At 27.8% G+C, this 14,783-nt stretch overlaps 2 protein-coding genes across 3 annotated transcripts; one reads left to right on the top strand and one right to left on the bottom strand.

Annotated features, from left to right (window-relative positions):
• Positions 1–4,860: 4,860 nt before the first annotated feature.
• Positions 4,861–8,033, bottom strand: LOC108325582 (probable prolyl 4-hydroxylase 9). 2 transcript variants are annotated; one of them, XR_001831846.2, is made up of 9 exons: positions 7,791–8,033; positions 7,589–7,705; positions 6,844–7,001; positions 6,141–6,243; positions 5,952–6,047; positions 5,673–5,738; positions 5,459–5,578; positions 5,111–5,263; positions 4,861–4,959 (listed from the first exon to the last, which is right to left on the bottom strand). XR_001831846.2 is itself a non-coding variant. In XM_052874876.1 (8 exons), exons 1-8 carry the CDS (start codon positions 7,878–7,880, stop codon positions 5,183–5,185), a joined length of 831 nt encoding a protein of 276 aa, XP_052730836.1. In that variant the 5' UTR covers positions 7,881–8,033; the 3' UTR covers positions 5,035–5,182. The 2 variants fall into 2 exon arrangements, 1 of the variants encoding a protein (XP_052730836.1); XM_052874876.1 differs by lacking the exon at positions 4,861–4,959 and having other exon boundaries at positions 5,035–5,263.
• Positions 8,034–11,349: 3,316 nt separating this feature from the next.
• LOC108325620 (uncharacterized) lies at positions 11,350–12,174 on the top strand. Its single transcript, XM_017558712.2, has 2 exons — positions 11,350–11,472; positions 11,673–12,174. Exons 1-2 carry the CDS (start codon positions 11,429–11,431, stop codon positions 11,935–11,937), a joined length of 309 nt encoding a protein of 102 aa, XP_017414201.1. The 5' UTR covers positions 11,350–11,428; the 3' UTR covers positions 11,938–12,174.
• Positions 12,175–14,783: the final 2,609 nt, after the last annotated feature.

The raw sequence follows: 14,783 nt of genomic DNA, 5'->3' as shown, positions 1-14,783 counted from the left end.
TCACTCTATCTTTCTCTTCCATACGACGACGTAGCGCGTGACACACGCTCGATCTCTTCATATTTCTGTGTACAGACTTCTTCTCCCCACTCTGCACGACATTGCGTTTAGCTCACTCACTCTTTCTTTGTCCTCTCCATTTTCTTTTTTTCCGTATTTCTATTAATTAAAAAACTTAAATATTAATATAATTTCTATTTTTATTAAATTTATTTAAATTAGTTTTAATATTTATTTTATTTTAATTTTAATTTTTTCAATTTAATTTGATTTTGATTTTTTTATTAAGATTGTTTAAATAATTCACATACACTTAATGATATTTGTATCTAGCGCTGTGAAAATGGGTTATAACCCGCGAGCTAACCCGTCTCACCACGAGTTTGAGTTGAATTAGGTTTGAAAAAAATGTAATTTTTTTATGCGGGTTAGTTTTTTCAACCCGGTTCACTTAGAACCCGGTTCACCGGGTTGAACCTGCGGTGCGGTGAGCCGGGTTAGCTCACCAACCCACCTAATTTATTTTATTTTTTGTTTCAATATTATTAGTTAGCATTTTTTTATTATATTGTAGATGGTGATAAAGAAGATGTTTCAAGAGAGAAAAATATTATGGATTTATCTATTTAGGAGTCTAATATTATAAATGGACAAGTGATACAAAAATTATCAATATTAAAAACTTATTTGTTCGCCTTTTGTACATGTTTTTTTATTACGCTTGAATGAATGATATGATACTTTTATTTAGGATTGTCTTTGGAGTTTAACATCATTTTTAGTGTGACGCTTATTTAGATTTGAATTAAAAAAAATGTAATTCTTTGGAGCCAATCCAATTTTTTTATTTGGATTACCCGTTTTAACAGCTTTATTTGTATCCGTTTTTGTTTAATTTAAAAAAAATATTTATAGGTGAAATCATGTCATGTGTTAAAACTAGTAATATAAGGTTAATATTTTATATTTAATTTGATTTTTATATTTTTTTTTCAATTTTTTAAAACTAAGTAATTTTATCATTTTTTAAGTTAAAACTAAATTTAATTTTTATATAAATATTATATTGATATTTTTATTAAAATTCACATTTTATTAATTATTTTTAGTTTATGGTTACAAGGTTTAAAATTAAGACGGAAAATTAAAAAACAAGAACTAATACCATTAAAAAGTAGTTGATTGACTATTATTCTTGTTGAGAGTCACGACAAAGTATATGTATATCACTTTTTATTACTCTCTAGAGAACTAAGTATACTTATTGTACAATTGGAGTTATCCTTCACCATCTTTCCTATAGTCACCATACATAAACATACATTTATGTTTCCAAACAAACACACATTGACATGTCATTACAATCATAATAATAACATATACTCCACTCGTGACACTCACTCATATACTGTATATATTGATTAGTTTCACTCTCACTCTGAAAACCTTAAATACTCTTAAGATATTTTGGATTATCCTTGTAATAATCATAAAATATTAAACATTTATTTTCTTAGCTCTATGTTTTTTTTTCTTAAAAAACCTTTTTAAATCTCTTGTATATAACAAAAATCACACAAATAATAATTCTTATGATGATTGAACATGTTTTAAAACTTATATAATTTATTGATGATTGAACATGTTGGACCATGTCTATATGTTATGACGTGTTATTATCATATATTTTAAGTTTAATTATTATGTTTTCTTTTAAATTATCTCACCTTTGCAGATTTGTTGTTGTAGTTATACGTGATCAGATATCGTTATATATAATGGTTCATATCCACAATAGTTAAGAACTTGAAGATTACTTTATAAATACATTTTCTTTTATTTCGGATGTATTTTGAATAAATTTCAATTATTGACTATTTTTAAATGTTTTTATCATTTGAAATAAATTTGATTGCTTCAAAGATGAAATAAATAAATATTATAATTTTATTTTATGATGTAAAATAACTACGTTTAAAATATGAGCAAATTCTTTTTAAGTTTTTAATAACATGCTGAATGAGTGTTACGTTTTGGTATCAGATGTGTTATTCCCTGTTTTTGAATTTTCATTTTAATTTTACTCCTTATTTTAAAAATTTTAATTCTAATTTAAATCCAACTCTAATCATAAATTAAAAGTATTAAATTAAAATGTGGATTTTAATAAAACTATCAACATAATAATTATATAAAATTAAATTAATCTCAATTTGTAGAGAGACAAGAAATTTTTATTTAAAATAAAAATAAATTAAACAAAAATAACGAATATAAGCCCTTACAAATGTCACCTACAACATTGATTTGACACGTAAACATTTTTATTTAAATTAAAAAAATTAAAAACATTTATTTATTAAAAAAAAACTAAAAATGATCACCAACGTGAAGACATAATTAATTGTTGATTAATTATTTAAACGACAGAAAAATAAATGATCAAATTAAATAAATTTGACAAAAGTTATAAACAATTAAATCTAAATTGAATAAACTCAAAAAATAAAAACCAGATTAGTATTTAAGTTTAATTAAAACTAAACTAATTAAAATTAATTTATTTATATTCATACAAAAATATGAAAAGTAATTTAAAAAACAATATAATGAATATTGGCGAACATCAATGAAGACGAGAGAAGAAGAGTATTCATTTTAAACTTAAAACAGTTTCATAATTTTTTTATTGAAAATGAACATAAAAGTAAATCAAAATTGAGTAAAAGAAAGTATTTTAATTATCAGAAATTGCAACGCTAAGCATTGCTATGCAGTTCAAAAAACAAAAGGTGCATAATAAGAATACTAAGTAAAGTTATATTTGTACGTTATTTCTATGATATATCCTTTTTAGTTTTACCTTCATCTTCTCTTAAACTCTTTCATTTTTTTTATCAAGTTGTTTATGATCTATGCATTTTTTTTCTTTCTTTACATTGAAAATTTTACAAATAGTCATAAAATCATCATATATAATTGGATACAAATATTATTTATAATATAATTTTATAAGATTAAATTAAATTTGAAATCTACATGATACTAAAATTATAAATTAAAATATATTTTAATTAAATTTGTTACTTATTAAATTTATTATTTTGCCTTATATTATTTCACCTATCAATATTTAATTTTTTACTTAATAAATATATATCTTAATATAGAAATATACTAAAATTTTCATATTAACTAAAAGTAAAATCAATTTATTGCTAATTATAAATCCCACGCTAGCTTTTATATTGAATTATAATTAAAGTATATCTTTTCTCATTTTACGTATTCTATTTCTTTTTAATCTTATCGTCTTCTTCAACTCTTTTTAATCTTTCTTTTTCTTCAACCCAACCGGTTTCTCCAAATAGTAATCCTTATTGATATTTTATTTTGGTCCATTTTTAATTGGTTGTTGCTCCCTCCACCACCATCCTATACTTCCTCCACTTCCTCATATTATTTTAAATACAATTATATCCTTAAGTTAATTTTTTTTTACTTTTACCCTATTTTAAATAATTTGAAACCCTAATTTTACTTTCCCAGCACCCACCCACAGAACTCTCTTCCCCTTTCTCCATTTCCGTTTCACCTCCCGCACTTCCATTCCTTTTTCTTCCCATTTTTTTTTTTGGTTTGAAAGCTTCCATTGTTATCGTGGTGTGAGGAGTGTCGTCGCCGTGGTGTGGAAGAACATCGAGAGCGTCCAGAGCATCAACAACCCGCATGAGAAAGTATACATCAACGGATGTCTCCTAATAAAACAAACTCTAAAATAAAAAACGTAAGATGTCAACATCCGTTTAAGGTAAAACGGATGACGGATGTCGACATCTGTTTTTCCTTAAACGGATGTTGACATAATATCACCTCCGTTTAAAGATTACGTTTTTTATTTTAGGGTTTAAAGATTACGTTTTTTATTTTAGGGTTTTATTTCAAGGTTTATTCGAATACGAGGAAGCACGACACACACTGTACCACTCCACGCACTGCACCACGAGAGCGACACTGCACCACGAGAGGGAGACTGCTTGATAATTATTTCCACCACTACCAACCTTTGCAACTTTTAGTATCTCACAACGACAAAAGAAAGAGAAGAAGAAATATAAAGTTAAAATAAAATAAAAAATATTTTACTCATGTATGGAATTAGAATAGGTTATTAGTTAAATAGATTGTAAATGAGTAAAATTAAAAAATAATAATCCTAAAAATAAAATTTTACTGAAGGACAAAATAGTAAATGAAAGGTGGAGGGAGAAAGGTGGAGGGAGAAAGGTGTGGTGGTAGAGGGAGCAACACCCTCTTTAATTTGTTTGCGGCTTAAATGTTTTTTAGGTTTTGAAAATATTGTTTTTAGTTTATAGCATCCTGAAATCTGTGTTAGCAACTTGAATTATAACATCGTGGAAATCTTTATTAAATAAAATCAAATGGGTGTTTTCCGTTCCTGATCTTATAAAAAAGTGAATTTCAATTAAAACTATTAAAGTCTAAAAAAAATAATAATAAAACATATAAATTTGATTTATTATCGCACTTAATGATATTTGGACTTGGACATTTAGGATGTATTTATTTTAGAAAAAAAATTATTTAATTAGTAGAAATGGAATATTATTAAAATATTCGTAGTAATAACAGTAATATAAAATTATAATTATTAATATTATATATAATTGTAAAAGTTATTATAAAAATAAAAATTATTATTATTATTAAAACTGTAGGAATAATATAATAAAACTAACCTTCATTCTTCAAATCTCTTCTAATACGAGAGATGAGAGAAGATGAATGATCCCTCTTTTTCATCCACAACATCACCCCGTGTCATCTCAAACTAACACAAAAAAATCTAGCTTTTTCATTTTCTCAAATATCTGTCTACAGTAGAATACGCTCAAACCAACGTAGTATTACAGAAAGAAACATGTCATGACAAAGACACTGCACAAATAAAAAAAGCTAAGATAATTCAGTGTACAAAAATTATATTTGTTCAAAAGTAACATAACTGTTCGTGTTACCAAATTATAATATTCATTAAATATTAAAATACAAATATTCAAAATTTTAGAAGATGAATTTCTATACTCACAATTTACGCAACGGTTTTTACTCTTTAGATCATAGTATTTCATTGTTGTTTAAAATCATTTTTGCTGTAGTACTATTGCTCTTCATCATCAATCCACTTTGTTGCCACCCATTTCTCTCCCTTAATCACTGGACAACTTCCATGAAGAGAAGTCTGCAGAAATATTCAGAAAACGAGAAGTGGGTTTGACAAACAAAATCACCACTTTTCACCAAGTTCTGAAATTACTACATTTCTAAGTTTTTACATGTATTTCATTTCCCTTTTTGCTTAATGAAAATTTCTCTGTTCATGCGTACTGTAAAAGTAACGTCAATCATATTCATATATCTGAAAATGAAAGAGTACCTTATCAATTTTCCCATTTGGTAACAGTGAATAAAATAAAAGTCCATCGCCCTGTCGTGGCTTAACCTTCAAACCAATGCATTTTCGATAATCATAATCCGTATCAATATGCAAACCACCCTGCAAATTTGAATACTTAAATGACTGCTTACACTTTAAGATTTCACAGTATAATGTATAAGGGAGAGTGACAGTAATTAGTTTCCTAATCCACCTCATAAGGGAACATTGTTTCTCCTCCTGCTTCAACATTTGATAGGTATAACAGAAAGGAAGCCATCTGCATGATAAACCAGCAAAGACGCATTCAGAAAAGAATGAGCAAGTTACACAAATTGCCTCCAAATGTTTTCCATATAGAATGAATACTCATCATAGAGAGATCCTGCATACAAAGGAATTGCTGGAATAACATGATAAATTTATACTTGCATATTCCTATGAAAACATACAAAGTGTTTGACAAGTTGTGCTAATTAAGAACTTAATATACCCTTTGGCTCTTAACAATGCCGTATTCATCTGGGTTGAACGCATCGTAATGAGAATCATATTTCTGGCCAACCTCGTACTTCAATATATTGAATTTCTGCAAAATTGTGACAGCATTCCGGCTTTACTCATACATGAACACTTACAGTGCTGTGGAAAGTCACAAAAAATACTTAGGAAAGAGACATACTTCCCCATGGCTCCTTGGAATCATTGTAACTCTAGCAATTTTCCTCTCTAACATGTCTAAAATGCCAGATTTGTCTCCTGATGCACTGATAAATGTGCCTGAACTGTTGCCCGCGAAAAATTAGCATATAGCAGCAACACAAATGTCTCACCGTCATCTTCAATATGTAACATTTTTAACTTTCAAAATCAAAAGTTACTTACCAAAAAAACTGAGTTAACCGGTTAGCATTTATCTACGATATGACAACGAGCAATATGTAAATATTTATAATATAAAAATATAGAAACAATGTATCTTTAAAAGGGAATTGTTCTCTTTATGAAATTATTCTAAACTAACAACGAGATTTATAGTGTTATAAATGTAAGTAATAAAAACTAATTTTTAATTTTCATTTCAGTAATGTTTAAAAAAAATGTTTTTAATTTGAATTTACACAATACACTTATATATTTGGTATGTTTTATGGATTTTCATACAAACTTAAATATGTATTATGTGTAGGTATCATATCCTGTATATTTGTATCAGACATGTATGTTATCCGATTCACTTATCCATCCATGTATCATATATTAGGAAAATATATCGATGAGATTCTAAATTATTCCACATGCATCTTTCTCACTGCGAGAGGTCCAAAAAGTTACTCCACATATATTACAATAGATTATGGGAAAAGGGTTTGCTCAAACAGTACCTTGTTCTAGTGTCTTTTGTGCTCTCAGCAGTTTCTCCTTTCCGCAAAGCCAGTTTTGATGGTTCAAGTTTTGCTTTTGCCATTTCAATTATTTGCTGACATGCTTCCACACTAGTAAAGTTTGGAAAATAAACCGCCCGCGGTCTCCAACTTAAAATCTGTAAAAAGAACGGGATCACAGTGAAAAAATGAAGTGACGATCATAAGCAGAATTGAGTTCAAAATATATAAAACAGCAATTTCTATTTGGAGTCTCTATGTCAAACAGATACCATCCACTTTTAAACCAATGCTGCATGAGTTAATTAATCAATGTATCTGCCTGTGGTGGCTTTTACTGACGCCAAGTACAATCCAGTAATTGCAAATCCCATTCCACAAAACCAATGTCTTTTACATTTGCAATGTCCAACAAGTTAACATATTTTCCAATATTTTTGTAAGAGATTTTAACAAAACCTTTCTCGAGAAAGTGCCTCCAACAACTGATGAGTTACTGCTAAATTGTCAATGATATCACAGGTGCAGGAAAATTGACGAATAAAGGCACTGATAACAATCCAGAAACATCAGTAATTAATAGCTAAATTTTATTAATTAAAAAAATATTAATTATGAACCATCATGCACAATCATATCATCAAAAACTTAATCAGGTAAATTCATCAGATAATATACATCAAATTGTGACTAAACTAAAATCCACTGATCCAACCCCAGAGGAAAGAAAACAAAGGGAATTCACCTGAAATGGGATTGAATCAAAAAAGGATTCCCCGGATTCACCATGCTCAACAGGTTCATATACTTTCTTCTCAAATTCTTGGAGTATTCTTGATTTTGATCTCACATCCTCCAAATCCTGAAATGCGTTGCTAGTGAATAATGAAAGCACAAGAACCCAAGAAAGGAAGCAATATAGAAACCTGAAAGAGGAGAGGAGATACAAAAAAGCCAGCAAAGACAAAAAGGGAGCAAATGAAGAAAAATGCAGGTATCCCCAATTTCAGTTTGAAACTCTTCACTTTGCCTTTCATTGTTTCTCCTCACAGAAAAAATAAATAAATAATTAAAAGGATGAAGGCTTCTTCTTCTTTTCCTTTTCTCTCTACTTTTTCTCCTTAAACGATTCTGCAACTACCCATTGGGGTGTGAAGGAGGACATAACAGTGAAGATTATTAAAGATCTTGGCTTTGGTAGCGGGTCTTTGTTTCTAAGGAACATGTCACCAAATGCAAGGCGGGAGATTTTTCTTTTATTTTGTTCTGTTTCCACATTCAGAGACATTTCTGTTTTTGTTAAAAAAAATATAGTTTAATTTATCATTAGTCTCTCTTTTGTCAGAAAAATGTTAAATTAATCTTTTAGTATTTTTATTAGTCTTAATTTTTAATTTGTAAAATGATGCAATTTAGTTTTGATTTATAAAAAAAATATAATTTAATCTTTTCATTAAATTTTTTAAATCGAACTGTTAACTTTTCATCAAAATTAACGCTAACATTATGTAGAATAAAACAATCCATTCTTATTCAATTTTTTATGAAAAATTATTAATTTGATTTAAGAAACTTAAAGGAAAAATTAAATTATATCAAATGAATAATTAAATCAAATATATAAACAATATAACATTTAGGTTGGTTTAGATGGATTTGTATCAATTAAAGGACTGATTCAAGGTTTTTAAATATTTCCTGCATAAAAAATAATATAGTAAAATTCACCGCTATTTTAAGCTATTTTTAACTCTCTTTTTTTACTAAACTAAAAAAACTAATTTTATTATTTTTCTTCTGTTCAATTTCTTGTTTATCAAACAACAAAAAAATTATTTTGTAATGATGAAAACTATTCCTTAGAACCATATTTATATATATATATTCTTTAATTCTTAAGAGCGAAATTTTTTTAAGTTCCGTTAATTGAACATTTTTTCATTTTCAATCTATTATAAAATAATTATTATGAAAATATTAGTAATCTTACCGTGTATAAATTATATTATATTAATTTTGTAACTGTCAGAAGATAAATTTTTATTCTTATTTATGTGTTATTTTACAAATTCAATAAAGTAATTATTCTTTCTTTATTGTTTATCTTATTATTTAATATTTTTTTTATTAATTTACATATATTTATTTATCATGATGTAAAAAAGTAATAATGACAAAAAAAGTACATTTTATAGTATTAAAAATAAAAATGTCAACTTATATTATTGGATAAATAAATAGCAGGCATCTAAATCATTTAAACATTACACAAGAACATTACAATTTTTCTAATGTTCTTTGGAAAAAAATAATAAAATGGTTATTAGCGATGAGTTACAATTTAAACCCATTATGTTATTATTAACTTTATATATATATATATATATATATATATATATATATATATATATATATATATATATGTATGTGTGTGTATCATTAATACAAATTTTGTACACTGTGATGGAATAACAAAAATTGACATATGTGATATAACTGTCTTTTGAAAAATTATCATAAAGATTATACTTATAATTTTTCGTATTAATACACATTCTTCTTCTTATTAGTATATAAAAATCAAACCTATTATTTAATAAAAACTAGTATTAATTAAATAATTATACTTAATGATTTATTTCAAAGTTTTAAACATAATTCTTAATACTATAAATAAATATTCCAAAAAAGATATAATTAACGAAACTATAATTACAGTTTCATACTCACTGAAAACAAAGTCGTCAATAAAATAAAAATCTATGTTCATAAACCGATTTAAAAACGTAGCTAAGTTTAAAAAAATAATTACATTTGTGTGATTTCTATTATAAATTTAATAACTTAATATAGAATATTTAACATATAAAATTATATTTTTAATAAATAAAATAAAATTTAATTCTCTATAATATTTATCATAAGAATTATGAAAATAAATCAAATAAAAATAAGAATAACTTGAATTATTTATTTAAAATTTATTACACTTAATAGTTTCACATTTCTTAAAATTTAAAATCAAATATAGTTGAAGTATTTCTTTCTTCTTTCAATCTTCAATATGTTTTTTAAGGATAAAATGGTGAAGCCGGGTAACAATAATAAATGCAATCTACATTAATTTCCGTCACAAAATATTTGATATCTCTTCCAATATAAACCAATTTATTAATCTGTTCAAATTTCACTACCTCATTACAATTTGAAGTTTCCACTAACACATATTGATCTAAATCTGAGTATGCTCTTCAGAGTCGAAGTTTGACTTATAATGTGTAAAATGAACATTTGATATGAAACGACATATTCGAATACCCAAGGCAGGTGCATGTACATAGGTGATGTTTTATTCTTGTAAGCTTTTGTTTTATTCTATGGTAAAGTTATGTTCATTCATGAGATAGTTAACTGGGAAGTTAAGGCATAGATTTTTTTTTTTTAAACAATTATACCCTTCAAGAAGCATTTAATAGTGAATAAAGCCTCTTCATCCATTAATCTAAAACTATTACTCTTTCCGTGTGGGGTCAAGTCATCTAAGTGCTGCACAATTTCTTCCAGACACTTGTGCACACCGATCGAAGGTGTACCTGTTATAGGTGCTCCGATGCCAAAGTCAGTAATAATCCGATCGGTAAGTTAAGTGCGATAATAAATGCGTAATTAATGAATTTGTTTACCTCTCACCGTTGACCTGTATTTATAGTTTTGGTCGTGGGTTTTGGATTAGCAAAACCTTAATCATGGTCCAATCCATCGTCTCATCATCCTTAATTGGTGTTTTACCTTGATCATGTTTGAAAACCTACTCGTCTCAATCGTCCGGCTTTGATGTTTCTCGGATACCGCCATCGGGGGTCACCATACAATTACATATTAATTATATTTGGTTTTTGAGGAGAAATTACAAAAGGATGTGTGAATAAGAGCAGCTACATACTAAGTCTGCTTTCTAATGCACCCACTCACCCACTTGTTTATTTCCACTTTTATAACTAGCTCAACTCTTTTATGCACGCGCTTAAACTCATTGATGGTGTTAAATTGGTATATTGAAAAAGAAGAACAAAACACCATACTCCTCATAGCATCTATTCTCACACGGATTACACACGAGACACAATACAACACAACGGACAACGGACCCTTCTACGATCGATTCATTAGAACAATAGTTAAATAACACAAAAAACTTTCTAAGTACAATGCCACACCTCCATATCGTCCTGCAGATAGGAGATCAAATAATTGGAAGAAAAAATCCACAATTTTATAACTCCCTCCCATTTCTAGAAACGTTTTGTATCCAAAGCAAGCTTTTATAGCCGCAGATTCATTTCCACAGCACAATAATACACAAACAACCCTTTTCGCCTTTCACATCTAAAATATATCGTTTCGTGCCTCACACGTGCATTCGAACTTATTCCACCACTTGCTATTGCTACACTATTCTTGTCATTATAAATACCCTCATAGGCTCTCCATACTTCCTAAAGCAGCCTTCGTGTCTTGACACATTTTGTTGTACCAGACAGTACTGCAATCATTCACTTATTACTTATTCCGTTTCTTGCAGCTAATGGTTAGAGGAGGCATCACCAAATCAAACTTGTTGCTTCTGGGGTAACTTTTCTCATCTCCTACATAGTTTTTACCATTTATCAACATCATAGTCTTTCTGTCTGCTCTCAATACAGTATTTCCACTCAATCAAACACTGATTTGGTGAATTCATGGAGAAGATGTTTTATAACCTTTTCAGACTTTTTTTTTTCTTTTTTTCTTTTTGTGGAGAAGTTGAAAAGATCAAGCTTTAACTGCAGGGGAGCTAAGAGAGCAAAGAGTGGACGAAACAAATTCTCTGGTACTGCTCAGGCTTCTACTGCAGAAAGCTCTGCAGAAGTCTCAAAGACTGATAGGAGGATAGAGGATTCCTCTTGGTGGGTCCCACACCCACGCACAGGAATTTACTTCCCGAAAGGACATGAGTGGGTGATGGAAGATGTTCCAGAGGATGCAGCTCGTTTGAACCAGACATTTTGGTTCAGAAACGTTGATGGTGTTGACATCCCCAAACAACAACCTTAGTGTCCCACAACAACATTCTACTGATCCGAAATCATGTACCTGTGTCACACATTGTTAACCCTTCCTACGAACTTGAAAGTATAAGAATATTATACATAGATAAGTACTCAGAATAATAGTCTCCAAACATGTAATAATTTCTGCTGGTTGAGGACAACACTGTCGTGTTCTTACACTCCCAACCATGCATGAGCAAGATGATTATATATATCATAACAAGTTTATTATTAAACTATATGTATCTGTAAAAGTCTCTTACCTTTTTCTTTTTCATTTTTTTTTTGAGTTGCTATATGGTACAGTTACGGAGTACGAACAGTCCACATAGTTGTGAGCACTTGATAAAGGAGGCAATATTGATCACTAAAAGTTCATGATCGCATCCAGATAAGATTCTGGTTTACGTTTTACATCACCAACTTTTGTGTTATAAGTATGTTGAAATTGTCCTGAAGGAATCATTTATGAAAGCCTAGTTTATGGTGCAGCTTGGGCTTTGTGTTGCTCCATTACCTGAGGCCATTGTTTCTGAGCCGGAGTGTGGAATATTGAATGTAACAGGAAAAAAATGCGTTTTTAATCATGAAAGCATTTATGCTAGATTCCATTGTTATCCATCTCACAGTAGATTTCTTCTCGTGTAGTACTAAAGAAAACAGATGATGAACATTAAATTCGTTACACAATCATTTTTGTCCCATGTATCTATCTAACTTACACCAGTTTTATCCAAGAAACATGATATTTTAACCACTTTTTTTAATAATTATTTTACAAGAGTACGTGTCACTATTTTATTGGTCCGTATATTTGAAACGGACCTATCACAAGTTACCACGTAGGTTATTCACGTAGGTTATTGTGAAAAAGTTGTTAAAAAGTTATTTTCTTTTGTGGAAAATGTTCTTTTCACAGTCTTTTTTTGACAACTTTTTAACAACTTTCTATGTGATGGCTTATGATTGGTCCGTTTCAAATATACAGTCCAATAAAACAGTGACACATAATTTATTGTCAAAAAATTGTTAAAGAAAATTGTTAACCTATCATAAGTGATTTGTCAAAAAACTTTCATTAAAGAATTGAACTTGATATAACTTTATATTTTGATTACTAAATTATTTAATGTTTTATTTTTAAAATTTTGAAGATGAGCAAAGAGTATATTGTAAATAGAGGTCTTCAAAATTTAACCAAATAATTAAAACAAAATTTAAATTGTTTTATCTATTTTTTCTTTAATACAACAATTTACTTTGAATTTTGTTTGCAACTGAAGAAAAAGAATCATATTTTTTTATTATTTGTAAATATAATATATACGTGTGTATACATATAATATATATATATATATATATATATATATATATATATATTTCAAATATAATATTTTATATTTTGAGTTAGTTAACAACATAAAACAGTTCCCAATTTTTGTATAGTTTGATCTTGTATTTTAAGTGTATTAATATTTATTAAAATATTATAATAAATTTATAATGAAAAGTTTTAAGTATAAGATTATGTTATTTATTTATGAATACTATATCAAGTTAAATAATGAATATGATAAATATATAATGAATATGAATAACGGTTCATAAACCTATTTTATCAACCGTTATTATAGAAAATAAAAATAAAAATTATGAAATACTTTTGTATATGATAAACATTCTATAACATATACCTTTAAAATGTTAATAGCTTATATTTATTTTCAAAACTAATTCTTATTCTCGGAACAAGTTGTTAACATAACGACAAAATGGGAAGGGGAGGGCTTTCTTTGTCTGTAATGCGTAGGCAAGTTTCATGCAATTGATCTTTGAGCATGATTAATGCCATAAACTTCTTTTCTTACAATTTTATAAAGGAGAATGCTGATGATTAAGTTATTACTAATAATTATCGATTCTATTATAATTAATTTAAAATAATTAACTCTTTAAATTAAAATAATATAAATTTGGACATTGTACTTGATAACATATATAATCATGAAACGTAAAACTTATACTTAATCAAATCTTTCGTCTAACTTAGCATCACTCTCACCAGTATATTTATCTACTCAAGCCATTATAAAAATAATTGTAAAAGAGAAACAAAAAAAAAAACACTAAAAGATATAGGGTAAACTATAAATAATTTTAAACATAGATATTTCATAATTTTTTAATGATATACTACCTAAAGACATAAAGCCAACAAAAATTAGCATTTATCTATACCAATAGCACAAAGTATTCCTTATGATATAATTATAAAAACTTAATTATGGATTTATGCATTGAATTATTAAATTGGACACTAAAAGTCGTATACATGTGACGAGATTATAAAACATTTGTTATGATCGACTATGTTAAACTTCACGATCACAATCTCATCATGACAGTGTGAGTTTGCTTATAGTGTATCCAAAAAAAGAGTTTCCATCATATGAGCCTTCTTTAACTCTTATCACCTAAACTTCATTATCTATGAGTCAAATGTCTAGTAGAGGTTACCATCGTTCATAATGTGTATCCCCAGTCAATGCATAACATTAAATTAACAAGTACAATATTTTCCCTATATAATCACAAATCTAATACAAATCACTAATTCAATATTTCTTTCTCATTCACCCACTTTCCTACTCTTAGAAACATCACTCCTCCGTAAAATAAAACTACAGATAAATTTGTCCAACGAGAGTAAACTCATCCAACTATTAAGTCTTCCGTAACTCTTCGCTAAACTTGAATTTGGTTTTGATCCCCATTGATTCTCTACCAAACTCAAATTTATCAGTGGTTTAGTAGAAAACATGTTTACCCAACAAGTCTATCTAACGTCAA

Source organism: Vigna angularis, chromosome 3 (assembly GCF_016808095.1).
Source record: "Vigna angularis cultivar LongXiaoDou No.4 chromosome 3, ASM1680809v1, whole genome shotgun sequence".
Lineage (NCBI taxonomy): Eukaryota > Viridiplantae > Streptophyta > Magnoliopsida > Fabales > Fabaceae > Vigna > Vigna angularis.
This window is presented reverse-complemented; position numbering and strand designations above follow the sequence as displayed.

Bases quoted from the DNA above. Each gene is read 5' to 3' on its own strand.
- LOC108325582 (XM_052874876.1), bottom strand. From the start codon at position 7,880: ATGAAAGGCAAAGTGAAGAGTTTCAAACTGAAATTGGGGATACCTGCA. The intron at 6,048-6,140 runs GTATGTCTCTTT...ACAATTTTGCAG, and splicing joins TTCCAAGGAGCCATGGGGAA to AAATTCAATATATTGAAGTA. The intron at 5,264-5,458 runs GTACTCTTTCAT...ATATTTCTGCAG, and splicing joins CAAATGGGAAAATTGATAAG to ACTTCTCTTCATGGAAGTTG.
- LOC108325620 (XM_017558712.2), top strand. From the start codon at position 11,429: ATGGTTAGAGGAGGCATCACCAAATCAAACTTGTTGCTTCTGGG. The intron at 11,473-11,672 runs GTAACTTTTCTC...CTTTAACTGCAG, and splicing joins TCAAACTTGTTGCTTCTGGG to GGGAGCTAAGAGAGCAAAGA.